The sequence below is a fragment of the Neodiprion fabricii genome, chromosome 6, assembly GCF_021155785.1.
Source record: "Neodiprion fabricii isolate iyNeoFabr1 chromosome 6, iyNeoFabr1.1, whole genome shotgun sequence".
Lineage (NCBI taxonomy): Eukaryota > Metazoa > Arthropoda > Insecta > Hymenoptera > Diprionidae > Neodiprion > Neodiprion fabricii.
This window is the reverse complement of record NC_060244.1, coordinates 1,633,303-1,653,137: the sequence shown is the minus strand read 5'-3', so window position 1 is coordinate 1,653,137 and position 19,835 is coordinate 1,633,303. Positions and strand designations below refer to the sequence as shown.

At 42.2% G+C, this 19,835-nt stretch overlaps 2 protein-coding genes across 6 annotated transcripts in view; one reads left to right on the top strand and one right to left on the bottom strand.

The window, feature by feature from the left end:
- LOC124184798 (soluble guanylate cyclase gcy-33-like) overlaps positions 1-5,423 on the bottom strand; it is an 86,028-nt gene extending 80,605 nt beyond the window's left edge. Inside the window, exon 1 of the mRNA XM_046574899.1 lies at positions 5,264-5,423. Coding sequence (XP_046430855.1) covers positions 5,264-5,347 — 84 coding nt within the window. The 5' untranslated portion in view covers positions 5,348-5,423. The remainder of the gene's footprint in view (positions 1-5,263) is intronic.
- A 1,525-nt stretch (positions 5,424-6,948) lies between these two features.
- Positions 6,949-19,835, top strand: part of LOC124185472 (leucine-rich repeat-containing protein 24-like) — a 172,668-nt gene continuing 159,781 nt past the window's right edge. For 2 of the 5 annotated variants that reach the window (XM_046576284.1, XM_046576283.1), the window contains exon 1: positions 6,949-8,021. The gene's annotated coding sequence lies outside the window, so the exon portion shown is untranslated. Of the gene's footprint in view, positions 8,027-19,835 lie in introns of all 5 variants that reach the window. The other 3 variants (XM_046576282.1, XM_046576281.1, XM_046576280.1) reach the window with 3 other exon arrangements.

Sequence of the window (19,835 nt, the reverse complement as noted above, 5' to 3'; positions counted from 1 at the left end):
CACAATTAACGTGGGATAAAATTCCGTCGACGAAACGGCTTCCGTTTCGACCTTGTAGGAGAAGGATGCTGGGCGATAACTCAATCTGTACGAGGGTGACGCGACCTTCGTTAGACGTAATCCAATTAGAGAATTGTGACAATTTTCCGTAAATCGACCGCGAATTGTGTTTACGTCTTTCCATTGTGGCGGGTCGCGAAGGCATGTTCACTAATTAGTCATAACCAACCTACGCAAATCTTATAACCGACTTTTTTACGAAACAATTATTACGAAAAGCCTCGTAAAAAAATTGCACATAAAAAAAAATTATATTCGCAGCCGGTTCGCTCTGTTTTGCAAAACATTTTTACACTATCAAAACTTGAAGGCATATAGTTAAAATGATATGTATTTACAGAAAATTATTAGTGCTAAGAGCCATGCAGGATTCGGCATTTAAAAAATACCGTATGGAATTCAACGCAGGTTAATTGTTGCTGTAAATTTGTAACTTTATCCTTTAGCCGGAAGACAGAAGGACGAACAGGTATACTCCTATTTACAAAAAAATTGGCATTTATTTCGCGTTCTCCGTTTCGTCGTTGGTTTTACCTTTCCTTTCGAGGATAGCCAAAGAAGGGTTGACAACTGCGGAGTAAAGGAGAGCCCGGGGCATACAATGAGCCCTTAAAAAAAGGTAGGAAGGGCCGGCGCGAGCATCGGCAAGACTGTCGAGTACGTATAGATATACGCGTAGCGGAGAAAAAGTGAATTATTTTCCGAGCTGCAGGGTGTACCCACCTTACCCACGTACGAATCTATGTACGAATGTAGTTTTTGCTCGAGAAGGAGGAGGAGGAACAACTCCGCAGGGCTCAGTGCCGCCATGCATACCCAGTGACCCCTATTGTGCCTGGTTACAATGTCCGAATACGCGATATAGCCGTGAAATAATTTATGTATTGTAAAAAAAGAAGCCCCCGTCCCCCGATCCTTTCTTCGAATAGGTGCAGGAAAATACGGGAGGACCGTATTACACTTTGCGAAATCGAAATAGAGAAAAAGGAAATTCAACCCAACACCTCGACCGAAAAAAGGTTCGCGAAAGCCTTCGGGAATTGGTCGGAAACTCAATTGACGAGACGAATATATATATATATATATTATATACGTAGCAATGGGCGTTGTTTTTGTCTGACGACGAAGGACCTCTCGATTATTATAATTGGGATAATTTTTATCGCAGGATGATACACTTACGTGTACGTAGGTATGAGGTTTAACTTAATCATACGTACGTAGGTGCGTGCATACGTAAGAAGCCATAAGCGTAATTTCGTGATACCTCCGTAGTTTGCGTGAGAGGCGGTGAAGTACGGACTGATTGACGAATCAAAGCAGGACTCGGAGCGGTCGTTGGGTGCTCGCACAATGCGCTCGACGCGATGAATAAAACGTAATTTAACTCAATTGACGTTAATAAATACTATTTATTGGTACCCACTAGTTACGGCAAATAAAAGGGGCATGATTGGATCAGAGGCCGCGTTCCCAGGCGGCGTTATTCCGCCCGTAGGTCGTATCTCCCCCGCTGTACGGACCCCGTAAACCCGGGCTCCTCGGGGCGCGTCGACGTCAAAGCTCCGCACCCGAGTTTTCACCATGTTCCACAACGTGGCTGCTGTGGAATCGCAGTCACGTTCCGATGGGCCAAACTCGGGAATTATTGGCCCGAACTCCGTCGAATCGGAGTCATGTAAAAGCTCCCTCGGAGACTCGGGTGTACGGGTACAGGTCGAGGTGTGGGCCTGATCTCGATAAGAGAGAGTTCGTCTTCCTTATGACATCCGGGAAACGCGTACTTTTTCGCTACCTTCGCGTGTAAGTATCGCGGGCGAGCGTAAAAATCACTTTTTCAATCCTTCCGCGGAAAACAGCTGCAGAAGTCATTCTCCGAGATAAGAATACATTTCGCCCGGAGCACGTATAGCGAGGGTATATTATAAGGTAAATACCTACATCGACGAAGGGTCGATTCAGGGCGATATCTCTATTCACGGTTACGAGGCCGTACGCCGCCTTTATGCGTTCCAGGTAATATTCAGTGCAACAAATTCACCCCGGTACATAAGTGTATATATGTATGTATGTATATATATATATATACCATACCAATGTATATATATATACCATCCTGCAATGGCAAAAGCTTTTCAGACCTGTGGCGTATGCGCTTTTGGCTTCGAGGCCGGGAGACGACGACCTTTAAAGAGCTTCTCGGAGCATAGAGGCAGATATCGCGGCGTGCGCGAGAAGTATGAATGTTCAACTGAAGAGTAATGCGATTTTAAAGCCCGCCGGGAGAGCGGAACCTTTATGCCCCGAATGCAGGGAGAGGGAGACAAGTAAAAAATATCACGGTGTCGTAGAGCGGCACTGTAGCAGCTATTTACGCAACGCGATTGCGAACGAAAGCTGCTCAAGATCGTTTACGTTTAAATCACTTTCTCAGGCGATTCAGCGACGTCTGCGGATATTCGATAATTCGTAGCACCGAATCCGCGGTTCAAACTGTCGCGAAGTTTTTTTGTTTTTTTTTTTCGACACTCGGTTGACCGCGCGCCCTGAAACCCGTGAACGGACCTGCATTGTGGGATTTAATTACAAACGGGGCATAATAACGGGGCGTAAACCTATTAATTATTGCTCCGCGACGGGGGCAAAATTTGCCGACACACTAGCAGCTAGTGTACGTTCAATTGGCGAAACGGGACGACGATTTATCGCTGGGTAGAGTAATGCGAAATCGTCGAACTGTACGAGAGCGGGTATGCGAAACAGGGTAAAAGGGGAAAAAACATTTTTTTTTAAATAAACTGCAGCTTCGTCTCCGGCCAGATTCCCGTAGAGAAATGAGAATTCGACCAGATGGAAATCCGAGTGTGAATTCGAGCGAGATCTCCGGAACCGGATGCGGAGAAGGATCCGCGTCGCGTAGACACGTGTGCACATGTGACCTCCGGCTCTGGAGTGCCGCTGAATTTCACAACCAAGTTGACCCGGCTCCTCGAGTCCCATTTTCGGTGCCAGTGTGTAACCAACTTCGATCGCCGGGCGAATCTCTTCGAGAACTCGAAGGGTCGAGCTGTTCGAACCGCGGATCAAGTGGTTTGGAAAATCCCGCTGACGACGTGCTTTCGCGGCTCTAATGGATGCCCGTCCGTGTCGAGCTGCTGCTGCTGCACCGGGAAAAAACCTTCACCGGCAAGTTTGCTACGTTCTCTTTTTTCGAACGATCTACTTTTTCCAAATTTCAAGCCTCTCGTGAACCCGAGTCGAAATTTTTCGGTAGGACGTAATTGGGCTTATGGAAGACACATTTTGCACCGAAGAGAGATTTTACTTTGGACCTAAAAGTGGCAGATGTTTCCATTTCTTCCACGCTTAGGTCTAAAGTAGGAGGTAATTAGGACCTCTACAGATCCTTTATATCCTCCACTATTGAATGTACTGCAGGTCGGGAGAATAATATACATAAGCACAAAATTCTTGGCCACGAGAATCTCGATAATATTTGAATTTGATTTCAATACTTATAAGATCGATCGAAGTAAGTAGTGATATCGAATACAAATATTAATTATAATATCCAGTAGTTGAGATTAACGTTACCTACTAATACATATTTCATTTATTTTTTTGCAAATCTAAGCTTTACCTCTGATGTGAGAGTAATAAATTCTAGTAATAATCGTCAATCGTCGCAATAACTGTCTGAAAGATTTATTAGCATGCGTTTAGTTTACCAAAAGTAATACTAATTAACTCAAACGAGGGGATTAGTGCAAGAATAGAACGAGTGCCTTTAAAAAAATAAATACTTTTACGGTCGTTTAAACGGGTTCGAGTGTACAAAATAGCAATTGTCGGTACTGAACAGGATTTAAGAGCCAAATAGGATTTAGCAAGGCCTTACTTAGAATTAGTACCTGCAGGTCTAACGTAAGGCAAAACTTCCCTTACCATGCTTGCGTCAATTTGCCGTCGAGTCAATAATTGGTTGTAAAATTTATCGGTCAAAGGTGCTGGATTTTCACCGGCAAACCGAATTATTTCCCCCGGGTATTATGGCGCTCATTTGAACCAGGTGTCGCTCATCCCCTCCGCAATAAAACCCCGCGGTTTCTGTTATATCGTCTGCAACGTTGTACGGGTACGCTGCAGGGGCGGTGCAGCCCCTCCGGAAATCCCGGTGTTTGTTCAGGCTCGAAACGGGGTCCCGTAGCCCCGGACCGAGGGTTGGAATTTCCAAAAATTTCCAATCGCCGGAGTGTATCATTCGCGGAAAATAGCTCGCCGTCCATTTTCCCCCTTAGGTATAGGTACCGCGAACGAACGAAGTTCGTGCGTTTTTATTCTGCAATTTACAGTTCGCGTGTAACTGTCAGTATAATAGGGTGTAACAAAAAAATAAAAACATTTTTGTTTTTTCAAACGCGGACCAAAATTTTGATACACGTTTTAAAAAAAAAGTTATTCTATTTTGGCACACCCCAAGGTGTCATATAATATTTATCCCTTCTCTCGGTGCGACGTTAAACGTGTAAAGAGAACTAAGAATAAATGAAAAATCGAAATCGTGGTCGTTTACTTATTCGTGCGATTTTGCAATAAGTTTTGTTTATTCCTCCTTCCGCGCGTGTGTGTGTGTTTCTGTACTTCGTCTTCGCAAACAAGCGTTTCTCGTTGACATGTGGTATTCGACCTCGGCTCCTCGCGTCTCGTACATTATCGCTCGTTGTGTATTGATACATGTGTAATGTATGGCACAAAACCGAGCGACGAGGTGAAAACGTTTCGCACAGGCGCGAAAATTCATTCGCTATTTGAGAAACGCAATATCACGTGTATCACCGAGTCCTATTTATTTGCACACCTGTATTCGTGCGCTTAGCGTGTTACACAACGCACGCACATGCCTACATGTAGGCAATTTTCAATTTTATACCCTTTATTTACGAGCGAGTGATTTTTCATATCTGCTATCACTTGTTTGAATAGGTACGATTTTGTTGGAATCCTCCGACGTGCACAAGGTGGACCAAATCAAACGAGCAAAAAACTTGAATATTCTCATTCTCTTTTCAATGATTGAAAATAAAAAATTCCCTCAACTTAATAACCTCTATATATACGTATAGAATAAAGTCGTACCGCAGGCTGAAGTTCTCTTTCCCTTATTCCGCGTTTTCAATATCGAAAGATAGAAGGACATCCTTACCGCATATCTGAGAATCCGATGCATCTGGTTATGGGATGCAGGCTGCAGGGTGGAAAGTGGAAGCCCTCCGATCCTTTCATGCATAGCCGCGAATAATGCGTACAGCTCTGCAGGCAGTTTCCCAGAATCGCCCTTATAGGTAGTCCAGCAGCGCGAATAACTGCAATTTTGCGAATCATTTGTCAATTTCAATGGTGCAAAGAGGTGTTGGAACATATTTTATCCGCCGGACAAGAGTTATATCATATTTTGACAAACGCATGTTGAGGTCATGCGTGTATATAAATAGGTAGGTAAAATACAGATGGATGAATACACGAGTTCGTCAGATTAGCATTTTAATCAGTCCCGAGTGGCCGCCGGATTTCTCGTGGAAACTAACGATAAGTGGCGAGCTAAGCTTGCAGATAAAATTTGTTTTCAGAATTTACTCGGAACGTGATTTTTTCACAGAATATTCTCAATTTTGTAAAAAATATCCGATCATTTATTGTATTTCACGTCGAAAACATGATATTTTATGAGAATTACCCAACAGTTTTCACGATTCAAATCTTGCTTCTAGTTTGATTGAAAACATTCTTTTACCATAATGTTCATATTCGTTCAGCTGCAATTCAGGAAAATTGATTTCCATCCTTTAGAAATAGTCTGCAAGACGAAAACTCGGAGTTTTGTTTTATTTTTATTTTAGAATTATAGTAGAAAACGAAGTTTTAAAAGAACATACCTTTTTTTTCATCGCCATATTGAATTCATAGGGCAATTTATTTTAGTGCGTAATTCGCTGATTTTCAACTTTTTACTAGAAGTCGTAATATGGACGGGTCCTAGAGAGAGAGAGATATCTCGGCTGGCTGCTAGAATTACGGACGTATAATCTCGAAAGACGCCACGGTACGACACTTGCAAACAAAGCTCTACACACATCTGCCGATCGCCCGACGAAATGTTTACGTCTCTTTCCACAGGTCCGGTCGATATCTAAACTTGAACTTTGGTCACAACAATGTTTTCACTACGATCGATGTTTGCCACCGTAAGCTATAAATTCAATATGGCGGCCGAAGCGAATGCTGGTCGAAATTGGTAGTAGAAAATTTTCTTACTCAACTAAAAACTGCAATTACTAAGTGAATTTTGTAAAAAGTTCGCGTACACAGGCAATTCCGAACAAAAGCACTCGAATATATTTTCATTTGACGCAGAAACAAAGAAACGAAAAGAATTTACTGTCGCGATTTCGTATAATCCGTGCCACATCTTCATTTCTACCTAAAATGAAAATGCGTTGGAGTCGAATGGGGCTGTCAAGCCTCTTATCTCGTGGATTTTGATATCTGGGAGACGCATAAGTCAACGTCAAAATCGACCAGGGCAACCCCCTTCAAGGGGACAGGTTATTTACGCACGAGGTGTGGGATGAGCAAACATAGAGACAACGTGCCGCGTATTACACGGTCGATTAAAAATCCGACGATAAGATTGAGGGAAGTTCGACGGTTTACTTACCGCTTACATAACTCGTCCTCGGAATAAAAGGTGCGTCGGCAGCGGGGGGCGGTCGCAAATTGGACTAGAATGCCGTAGTAAGTTAACTAGTAGAATGTCGAACGTAGCTTGCGTCTCTGAGATTAGTTTCGAGGGCCGGCCGCACGAGGGCAGCAGCGTCGACGACGCTTCGTTCCGTATTTGCGGGCGCTTTTCAGTCGGCCGTAGTCCAGCATGCGCTGCGTGTGAGAAAGTCGAGAGTCAACGGTCGTGTTTCAGTCGTCGAGTTTGACGCCCGCGTGGTACGGAAGTGGAGAAAAACGGCTTCTTCGCCTCCACGTACTTCTCGTTATTCTTCTTCGGAGCCCGTCGGAGAGTTTGGCCTGGGGAAAAAAAAAAGAAGTGCGCGTCGGTCACGTGACGAGTTGTTCGATCGTTCCGCGTCAACGTTCACACCGCTTGTTGATCCTGCGAGTAATAAGGTGTTTATGCACGACTAAACGACTACGACGATGTTGTTGTTGATATTGTTGTTGAGAGGAACCCGCCGCGGGCCGCAATGTGATTATTCCGTATACCTTGAGTATTTTTCCCGGTAAGATTATACAATCGTCGATGTATGGTTTTATCGAGGTGATTTTCGGGAAAACGGTGTCTGGGAGGATGATGACGATATCGCCGATTGTCCCGCGGGGTTGTTGTTGTTGTTATATCGTTCAGTGACCTTGACGAAGAATTTACACCAATAACCGATGACAAAACGAGTGCCTCGCGAGTTACTTTTGTGCTTTTTCTATCCGACGTGTATCATATGCAGTGCAGGTTAAACTGCGTGCTAGTGATCTGACGTTACAGTTGAGTATAGTTTAAAGTTTATTTCAGTGATTAAACAAGATCGATCCTGATCGTTGACACAAGTGAATACGGCGACAGTGTCAAGAATAAGTATACATATATATATATATATATATATCGATACGTAAAACAAAGGTCGTCGCGCGGCGTCTTGTGGTGCAAGTTCAATATTATCGTAATATATAATCGATACATCTTTCTCTCTCTCTTTTTCTCTTTCTATCTTTAATTTTCTCTCTCTCTGTCCCTTTCTCTCTCTCTTTTTCTCTCTATCTTTGTGTTTCCCTGTGACGACTGTGTGTATTTGAAAGCAGTGTTGTGCGCGAAATAAACCCGGAGGACGATACAAGTACAAGGGAAAGAAATAGGCTGGACCTCAACGAGCAGCGCCGATCGGACACCTTATATGGCGGTAAGGTAGATCATCTTGTTGCTTTACTTCTTTTGTTTTTAGCCTTCTTTTCATCTTACCTGTTCGTCCTCTGCTTACCTGCCTCCCCCCCCTTCCCAACCGCTGGAATGCCTCAACCGGCTCTTCTTCTTCTTCTTCTTCTTCTTCTTCTTCTTCTTCTTCTTCTTCTTCTTCTTCTTCTTCTTCTCCGGCTTTTGCTTCCATTCTGCCGGAGAAGCTCATCTCGTCCAACAGGATCGGATAACCGCGATTCCCTCTAAAGTTTCCCGTTTTAACGGATCACATTTTGTATTTGATAATTTACCGATCTTTCAACTTCAACGAGGATGAAGTTGGTAGCGTTATTGTAACGATGCATGCTTAGGAATAAATGTCCGAAATTAAGTGTAAACCCTGATAAACGAAATATGCTTTTATTTTGAAAAGCCAACTTCTTGAAAGTCATTCTAAAATTGAGTAATAATGATTTTTTCTCCCTGATGTTTCGTTACGTTAACGTTACTAACTTCAGCCTCATCTATGTTAGCATTGCATTGGTGCAGCTGCGCTACATCATTCTGCTCGTTCACGCGTCACCTGCACAATTTATGAACAATGCGAAAATACCTACTCGTGAGATGTGATTTCCAACCAATTCGAACGATTCTGAAATGTTCCCGAAAAATATCAAACGGTGTCTTATCAAAGTTTTTATCTTCGATACTTTGAAACGATATTGATAAATTTTCCAGAGATACTAAACGATTTCGAACATCGATTATGATTCAACCAATCGCAACGATTTGAAATCGATCTCTTGAACGATTGTCAAAGATTTTTACCATCCTGGCTTGAACAACATCGACTGCCGTTTTCTACCTTTGGATTCATGTTGAGAAACCTGCACGCAATGCAGCGGCGGTAGCAGCAGCGGGCTTCCAATCTCTTGTTCGCTTCTTGGTTCCGAGAGTCCAAGGTCACTGTCATTATTGAGAATGCTGCAGCTGCGGCTGAATGTCGAAGAGAGAAAGAGAGAGGACGGGAGTGAGAGAGTGGAGGGGGGAGAGAATTTGATTCGTGTCCTCGTCACAGTTGTCGGTTAATATACTCCACGTACAACTCAACAGCAGAGAGTCGAGTCATGTGCCTGCGATAGTTGCCGATCGTGCAGTTTGTCGTCCGGAATGTTTGATTCTATTCGCTGTTTGTTGGAAATTAGTTAGTCACGGTCTTGCGACAGCTCACCTTCTTCCTAACGCGTGCATTATACGCGATCCATGCTGATGAAAAATACAACCCGATACCTATCCGCTCCGCGTGTACGCTGCTCCAAGTATAAGTCAGCAGGAAAGCAACGTCATTCCCGATATGCGTCACGCATGAGATGCGAACGGGGATATCGTGAGTAGAACGAGTTGGTTAAAGTTCCTCTTACGTACCCATACACGGTTGATCTATTTCCGTACATCGCACAATTAATGACAATATGGATTGGTGCGAAGACAGGTGTATAATCGCTTTTATTCAAATACTATCCAAGAAGTGAGAAACTTGTAATTTTTTCCCATCCCTTTTGTCCGTAACTTGCCTGCGAAGTACCCACGAGGCTGAAGACAAGCAGCTAAACGTTCCAATGTTCGTTCGAACAAGATGGCGAGGTCCGAATACCTTTACAGAATTGTGAGGATAAAACAGTACCGCATTTTTGTATTTTCAAAACGTTCAAAACGTTTAACCGGTGAATTCTGGCTGCTGGCTTCAGCTTCGCGAAATACCTCACGCGTTGAAATCTCATTATTTCGAGACGTTTTCAACTCCTCGACAGTGTAATCAAGCTTCATATCTTTCGGTGTCGAAACTTCCGGACGGACCCCGGTTAACAAGTTAATTTAATTAAATTGCGAGGTTGCCTTCCGTCCGATATCAAAATTCACATCACTTGACGGAGAAATTTGTCTAATTAGCGTTTAAGTAGCATTTTCCTTGTAGCACATGTCTATACTGTATTTACCCAATGATCGGCGTATCATATAACTGCTTGTTCTTCGTATCGTTTTCGCAGCGATTCTTAAACCTACGCATTTTTGCGGGCAACTTTGCGATTTATTTTTTCAACACTACAAAGCTCTTTTGCATACATTTTATATCAGGTGTTCCAGTAGTTACCGCGACTCTTTGTTTCCCTCTTACGTACCACAGTGTTGCGTCAAACTCTTCGCTGTTCCTCCTCGATCTCTCGACTGTCTCGTCTCGTATTGAATTCTCAGCATCGGGCGGGCGGTCCTGGAGATGAGGAACGATCGTTTTTCATACTCTATTGACTCTCCATAGATGAAATTTCTCTCAAGTTGGTGGTAGAGAGACAGGAGAGGTGCTTAGAAAGAACCAACCCATCACTGCGTGCGTATCCACTTCGGAAAGTTGGCCGGCGTTTCGTAACTTATTCGTTGAACGAGCTGCTTGACGTTGCGAGAAAGAAATGATGAAATAAAGAACGAAAGAACAAGGAAAGAATAAAGAAGGGTATCAATTTTCAATACAGCCGCTGCGCCGTCACTCGGAAAGTTCGCCACTCCGCCGCAGGCTCGTCGCTCCTCCGTCTACTTTTTCTGCGTTCTAAATTTCATCTAATTATTTTTCTTCTGCCATTTCTGTCGACCGGCGGACAAACTCGACGTAACGGTTATAGAATTTTGTACAGATTCTTGAGACAGACCAAACGAATCGATCATTCTTTTGCCGTCGCGATTCGATCGAACAACAACAAATATTTAACGACAACATCGCGTTAAAAACAGTGTTACGAAACAATAATAAAACATTAATAAAAAAATGTCCCCGGTAAAAAACAACAACAGCCGTTCAGCTTCGGTTGGATATTTCGGATCTTACCGCGTAGCATTTCCTCGGTTTCCGTCCTCTTTCGTCCCGCTTCGTTCTTCTCGTTTTCGTTTCATTCTCCTCGTCGAACCAACAACACAGCGACCCTGACGCACCTCGAAGAGGAGGCTGCACGAAGTTGCAGGTCGCGACTCACGGCCATCGTTGCTTGCCTGCCTGCCTGCCGAGGTCCCCTCGGATCAGAGGCACTCAACCTCGCCGCAAAATGCTACGTCACATTAGACCGAGGCGTTGAAAATCGATCGATTATTCATGGCGTTCTAGGAATTTTGGTGAAACGTGTCGGTCGGGGGAAGGAGGAGGAGGAGGAATTGTTTTGCTGATCGTTGCCCGCGTAATCGCGTCGCCTTTATTTTCTAACGTTCTAAATTTAAACAATGCCGCTATTCCTTGTCTTAAATAGTTTGGAATGGCTGAAATTCTTCCGACAGGTATCCGGGTTGCGGAATTTTTTTTTAATCAGAATAACTAATTTTTGGATGGATTATTTTACAATTTTAAACGATGACGGTTTTTGTAGAGAAAATAAAACTCGAGTCGCTATTGGTACAATTTCATCCGTATATCGAAATTTATTTTTTATCGAAATTATGCTTTTCCGGGTATAGAATTTTAAAAACGATAATTTTTGAAAATACGACGAAATATTCTTATTTTCTTACTTCTTCGCTATCTTTTCAAGTAAAATATTTATTCTTATCCTCTCAATCTGCATTTTTTTCTAAAACATTTATTTATAAACGTAATTCGAATACGAATCTCAAAGAAAAGTTATCGTACGATGATAAAATAAAAAAGAAAGACCAACAGAATACGGAATTAAGAATAATTCGTATGTGTGTATGTTAAGATGTGCCAAAAGAAAAGGAAAAAAAATTATACAATATGCGATACGTGTACAATTATACAGAAAAATCAGAAAATGAATCATTCGCGCCGAATGTATCGATTGAATACACCTCACAAGCTGTAAACTGAAAAGAAAATACATCCGTGCTAATACCAAGAATAATTATGAGTGAGCTCCGTTCTTACTACGTGATTAATATTACACACTGCCTGCACGATACGTGTTATATATGTGTCGGTAATCAAACAGCTAGTGTGACACATCGCAGCGGGCGAGGTGGTCGTGCGAGATGTCAAACGAAAGGTATTGACGAGAGGAGATAAAGTTGTGTAACATCCGTATCACCTGAAAGAAGTTCGAAGCAGCGTTCTCCGAGAACAAAGTCTTGGAGATATAAAGAGTAAAAAGACCGACTAGTTTTAGCCGCGCGCTTCGGTAGAGGACCACAGTTTTGACACGACTGTCGTCAGCTTCGAGAGATTCTCTATTTCTCTCTCTGAAAACAAAGTCCCGTGTGTTATAATAGACGGATTACGGGTAAAATAATGTACAAAAGAGTCGGGACGACGGAGGAGAAGGAAGTCTTTCGCAATTCGTTATCGCGTATTCACGTACGTTTACATCGTACATTAGCTAATATTGTTGAATTCTTATTCAGCCGAAATTATTCGATATAGCCGTATATGCTTCCATGGACTTTTTTGTAGCGTCGAAAAACTCTTGAGCGTAACTTTACTGTACCTGTAAGAGTTCTGTCAGCGATCGAATAAGCGTTTCATCTCTCAAACCATCGATTTGGTTGTTGAGAAACTTGGCCTAAAACCTGGCCAGCCGATGTAGCTGTCCATAGAAAAAACAAAAAGAAACGAAATCGGTTCGGTAGTTCTGGAGTTATTAGCAACGAGATTGAAGTTAGTAACGTTAATCGACATAACTATGCATATTCAAGAAAAAACGTTACCTACTTCGCAGCAGTTTCAGGGTTGCTTAAAATTCGGTAATTCGTAATTTAAGCAAAACTTACTCATACAATAGCGAACACTAAACTTTCTAAAAATCTATCCAAAATATTAAATCAACGAGTTTTGTTTCGACGCTTCGTTACGTCAACGTTACTACCGTCAATACTGTTATTAGCGAACATACGGAGAGACAGAAGACGTCTAGACGTTGAGTTCCATACGCATGTGTGAAAATATATTATTCATGCCAGTATGCACGGTATTTTTTCAGCTCTGTCCTTATCTGCAGAGCTTCGCGACGACCCGAACTTGACCCGCGTATTACAACTGAACCGTGAACGAGTTCGTTAATAAATTAATAAATTAATAAATTAATTAATCTCACTGGAGTCGGTGTAATATTTTCAAACTACTCTCGCAGCATCTCGATATGCTTGCGTTCACCGTTCTTTTTCACACAATGCCGGCTGCGGCTGCGGCTCTTCGTCGTTTCATTTACACCTAATGCGTTTCCCAGCGTCGCGGCGCTGCAGCTGCCTTGGTTGCAATCATCGTCGGAATGCATCCCTGCCTCCGTGCCTGCTCTTCTCTCTACAACTTCTCTCCGTTAGGTATCACGTGGCGCGTATAAGCGTATAAGAAGGTGTGCATCATCGGTCACCCATAGTGTATATAATAATATACGCGTGCGTAATCTTTCCGTTATACACATGCACGCGTTTCCGTTTCGTCGTTCCTGTGCGTATATCCCACGTCTTCTCCTCTCTTATCTCGGAGGTACTACACCAGCTACTCAAATAACCGCGCTTCGATATCTCTCGCTTATGTTTAATCTTTACGCTTATCTTTGGCAGACGACGACGACGACGACGGCTTTAACGGCACCGACGCTCCGCGACGCTCGACGATCTTCCCTCTCTCTCTCTCTCTCTTATTACATATTAAACATATACCTGTAACGTAACGGTACGTTGCGTATCCGCTGCTGCTTCTGGTACACCTTTCAGGATGTAATTGTTAGGTATCATACGTGAAGCTGGAATAATGGAGTGGAAGAATCGTAGGAAGAGATTTCGGATTCACTATTTTCACCATTTTCACCCTCGAATATTATTTTTTACACACACCTTTGTTGAGAACGGTTGATTATTGGAGATATTTATGCGTTCGTTGAGTATCCGTCTAATGATCGTCGCGCCGTTTAGAAATTGCAACATAATTGGTATATGAATATGCGCCGGATCCATTCTGCCCACGTAGCATAAATTGGAATCGTGGAATCTGGGTCGTCGGTGGGTCGTTGATGATGCAGTTTCATACAAGTGCGGCGTTTGCGCTGCTGCAGGTATGTACGTATGAGTGAATTATTTGGACGACATACACGCATACCTATGCGTATACGCGAATCGAGAATCGAGAAGGTATATAAGGTATTTAGACGAAGTCTTTACGCGGCACTTTTTCCGCGTCTAGTCTAGCTCGCTTTAATCGTATCTATACAGCTACCGGCAGCATGCATCGTCGTGTCACCGTCGGAAATCCGCAATATGCGCGAGAATGAGATACGACGCGAAAATAATTCAATACGCATTAACACCACCACCCGGGTGTGGCCATTGTGTTACGTGTGAAGCGTATTTTAGATACTACCGGCTGTTTTCGCACATATGTGTGCGTGTGGATGTAATTCCCGTCATGTTGTACAAGAGGAAGCTTTTAGCCGTCGTCTTCGTCGTCGTGGGTCGTACGGGTTTTCATCAAGCTTCTCGTTTAATGACACTTCTTTGCACAGGATATTGTTTTCCGCATTTATATCAGCTCGATCCGGACAGACGGATACTTCCGTTGCAAATTGTTAAACATATACGTCAGGCATGCTAGAAGTCATATTCTTGTCTATAATCATAAACATGATTTTTTGTTATATTTTTTGTTATATATTATTGTTATTGTATTCACGCACTTTGTAACTTTGTAACGGGAACAAAAATCGTTACGAACAATAGAAGTGTATATTTTGCTTTTAGTATTCGAAAGCGTTCGTTCGATTGCGAATATTGCTGAATTCGTCACGTCGCCGTCTCTTCGTGAACCTTTTGTGCATAGCGTTATACTGTATATATAGTACATCGGCATTTAAGTATTTTCGTTTCTTTACGCGAAATGAAGGTTTCATTCAAGTCGATAGATTACAATCGCCGCCGGTGACTCTCTCGTTGATTGACTAATACTCGTACCTATGCTGATATTATGTACAATACGTATGAGGTATGTATGTATACCTAAATATATTGAAATACATTGTTGACGTCACCGACGACGGCTGTATTCGCACTTTCCTTGCGGACTCTTACAACACAGTTTGACAATTATTGTTACACCGCGTTTGCGTTATTTTAACATACAGAACGCGTTGGAAGGAAAAAGGCAGTTGGTGCTCTGGACAACGAATCATAACCTACTTAATTGTTTTCAAGCTATGCAATTGTACACAATATGTGTATATATTTTGAAATATTACCCCAATCGTTGTGATTTCATTTAATTCGATCGGAAATTATTAAAAAGGACAAGAATAAACAAATGAATAGGTAATTAACAAGAAGCTATGAATATTTGAAAACCTATTTTCGAGATTTATTTCAGCACTAATGTCTTTCTCAGGTACCAGTATCGAAAACTGTTATTTCTGGGCTTGGGACAAGGCTGGCTGAAAAAAATTGTGGGAATTTTGTATCAAACTTTGAAAAGCCTGTGGCAGCTTCTTTTCTCCGACAACAAGATTCCACGTTCAAATCCACAGATGTGTATCTATATATATAACATATAATATATATATAGGTGTAAAGTAGGTTAGATTGAACCGGTATCCATTACCTGCAGAGATACGCGGAGGGATGTATGATACCTGCACACCTACATGAGAAACGGAAAATTGTCTTGGAAAAGAAGCTGTAAAGACGAATAAGAAATGTATTCAATTTTCCCTGTCGTCGTCTTTTTCGTCTGCTAGATCTGTTTTCGTCTCACGTGTTGTAGGTGAATAAAATCCTTTTCACGAGACTGAAGTTAGTAACGTTAATCTATCGTTGAAATGAAAATTAATATTATTCACCATTGCAATATATGAAGAAATTGAATTTACATATTCTCAGTTTGTTGACGCTGTATTAACAGTTTACTAAATCTCAACTACTCCTTAAAGTTGCAAAATAACGACTTTTTTTTCCAAAAATCCATCATTGCAATAACGCTACAAGCTTCAACCTGATACTGTTTCGATGTGCGATGTTGGTTTAAAAAAAAAAATAAAAAATAAAAAAAAGAAACAAGTGAGATCCTTCACCGGAACCACGAAAGCTTTGGAAACAACGAAATAATAAATTTCCTTGCGCCATTTCTCTTTCGCGCGACTTTTACACACGCGTCCATCCTCATGCTCATTGTGTCAGCGAACGTAAAGTTTGAGTATCACTGCCTTGGGTCACGTTATTCTCTCTTTCTTCTCCGCCCCCCTCTCTCCCTCTCCCTCTCCCTCTCCCTCAGTCACTCTTTCACTCAGCTGTGTTGTCCGCCTTCCTTTGCCTTGTCCGTTTCGTTCCTGCAGCAACTTTGCCTGCTGCTGCAGGGCTCTGCCTGCCCTTCTCCTTTTCCCTTTTCTCTCACTCACTCACTCTCTCTCTCTCCTCTCGTTCCCCTCATCTTCTGAAATCCCGGGGTGTTCTGCCGCGTGCACACACGTATCTATAAACTTGTGTGCGAGGAGTCTGCGTCCGTACACATGACTTATACGTATGTATACGTACCGCTGTATAACACACCTTTGTGCTTACCTGGAATTAACAAAAGCAAAACGTTGATGCGGTAAAAAAAAAAAAAACGGAACGTAAAAGTAGAAAAAACGTGAAAGGACCGCGTATATATAGGGTGGGTCACTGTATTCGTCATGGCGGGGCTTGTAATTCTTTGTACCATACCTGCAATCGTGTATCGCTCTACATTTTCATGTAAGTTTAATCAATGTATTGGACAGAGCGGTTATTTTATCTCTTTTTCTTATCCTGATTATCGCTTTCGATAATAATGGTGAATTTTTCTCGGTAGAGACGACGGTTACTTTGTATTTGGTACGTGTCATAAGACTAATTTTTTTTTTTCACCCAACCCACGTATGTGTGTAATATACCGGATTTCAGAAATATCGATGTTCCGGCACAATGAGATTATCGCAAAGCCAGCGGTGATCTGTACAATGAAACAGTAGCTGCAACGCGTTATATATGTACATGTTGCATCTCCAATGTCGGTTGAAACGAGGCCTTGTTAGTACAGAGTGTCCGTGCGTATTCCATCACTCTTTGGAATGGTTTCGCGTATTTTTTTTATGAAAAAGTTGCTTCTGTGCTCTACCCGGGGTGAAACGCAACGAAAATTGGAAAAAAAGGAGGAACAGAAGATACAAAAGCACACCTAAAGCCTGTGCACAGAAACTAATAATGAAATATGATGGGGAGGGACCATAGAGATCTGATCGTGAACGCAGTGTACCGTAGGGGTATTCGTTGTACCGATGAAACAACGCTCAGTTCATCGTATGTATCGAATCGCTTGACATTCGAAAAAAATGTTAGTCCACCCGTTATTCAACGGTGCACAGAGACAAAGAAAGAGAAAATAAAAGAATCTTCTCTTTTTCACAGTCAATCGTTTACAAGATGTGTAATTCTATCATTTCGTGATAATGGTTCGTCGATTAAGCACGCGTTGGACGTATTACCTGTTGAAAATGGATCGAACGAAAAAATTGTTCGAGCTCAGGTATCTCCGTATGCTGCTTCGTGGGCATCGCGTTCTACAGACACGCGCAGTGTCCCGTTTTGAAACGCGCGACGATATGGTCGGCATCTAGTTTGTTGTTTGAATCACACGATATCCATGTGCAACATAAAGCAGCATTAGTCACGCTTGCAACGCGATCGTATAACGTACGGGAATGGATCGTTATCCCGTGAGTAACAAGTAGGTGAAGAGTGAAAAGGGGGGGGATAGAGATGGATAGTGCGAGACGTTCACACAGAGTGAACGTGTATATACATACATATGCGGAGGGTACGTGATGCGGAACGTACGGATGTGGAAACGTAGGAAGAGAACGTAGATCGTGCGATGGTCTCGACGAGGAATGAACTGCGGTTGCTTTTGTAATATGTTACACCTTTCGAATATCCATGCAGTTCCCCGTGCCGAAGTCCCTGATGCCCCGGAGGAGACCCGCCTCTCTTCCTTCCTCTTTCTCTCACGCTTTTCTAACTCTTCAACTCCTCCTGCTCATCCCGCATGTCAGAAGCACAAGCTCGCGGCCCTGATTGCGGCTGCAGAAATTCATTTCAACAGCACGTGTCGCTTGTACGCCGCGGGCTTTTCCGCCTGATCGTCGTCCTCTGTTGTAGGGTGTCGACGAAAAGGAGATAGAAGAGAAGAAGAAGATACAGATGTGCTGATATACGGATAACACTGTAGAACATATATATATATTTAGTAGACTGTATAAAAAAAATCGACAATTTTTTTATTTTTCAAAATTCAAGTCCAAAATATTGTTCGAAATGACGAAAAAAAAAAAATACTGTCCTAGTTTCATATCTTAATATTCATATTTAGAGCCGCCTCATCGCGATTTTTTATGTTCCATTTAAATAACATGGACATTTTTTTTTTTTTACTTTGGAATTTTATAACTTGTCAACGCGTTAGTGTACTGATAAGACCAATAAGTATTTTTGTAGGGAACTGGATGCTCTTCAAAGAAGATCTCTTGTCATTCCATGGCAAATTTACTCTTTCAAAAGTTGTTCAAGGTTCTTAAATACCTTTCGATTTTAAATAACTTTTGAAACAGTAGATTTGCCATAAAATGACGGGAGACCTTCGTTGCGGAGCTCTAAGTTCCCTACCAAAATGGCTCGATCGGTACACTAATGCGTTGGCAAGTTATAAAACTTATAAATATTAACACGAAGAGCTGAAACGTGGAAAGCATCTTTTTTTCTTCATTTGGAACGATATTTTCGACTTGAATTTTGAACAAAAAAATAGTATATTTTTTTTTAATGCAGTCTACGTGTATATGTGAAAGAAAGAATTATAAAATAACGAGTAAAAGAGAAGAGGGAACGAAAGTTAGCTGCTGCTGCTGCTGCTGCACGTCTTTCTTCTATCTTGGTGGCGTGTATGCACGAGTAACAGTTTGTCTTACAAAGTGCAGAATCTTCAATCCGATTATGCTACTACAAGTCGATTGCGAAAGCAGAGATCCCTGGGCTATAGAATTAACGAAATCAAACGGGTCCCGCCCGCTGCTCTCCTCGTCCCTCTTCCTACTCTCACTCTCTGTCTCTCTCTCTTCTTTATCTTTCTCTTTCCCTCTCGCTACTTCGTCCGTCGTCGTCTTTCCGGACCTGCTTCTCCAAAGGAAATGATGATTGAAACAGAAATTTCTACGGGTCGGAATCGCGGTGGGATGAGAAATCCTTTCGTGTGATGTCCTCCGGGCATCAAAAATTCACGGCCGCTCGTGAATGAACCTCGAAATCATCCAGTTGCCGTCTTTGTCGGCGCCGGCGTCTTCGAGGATTTAACACTTAGTCCTTCCAATCGGGGTTGAATTGCACGCGCCGTATAAGGTACGTAACTATACGACCCGGCCGTATAATCTTTGTGAATCGGGAAGCTAATCGCGAGTCAATTATGTAACAGCAAGAGAGAGAGAGAAACGGGTTTATTAAAAGTCCTGGGACACTACGATCCCCTAAGGACTGATGACTGAGAAATACACAATGTGGAAAATTAACAAAAGATAAACAAAAAACAAAAAAGAAGAGAGAGAGAGAAAATCAATTTTTGCAGAAAATACTGTGATAAAATTCAGAATTCATTCCCTGATGATCCTACGAAACAATTAATTATTCTTGATACGTGGATAAAAAGGACGCGTCGATCCCAATTGATCGTATATACAGAGACACTCGCATAATACACAAAATTTTTACGTACACCGATCATGAAGATGGAAGGAGAAAAGTAAGGAAACGCTGTTTACATTAATTACAAACACGTGAAGCG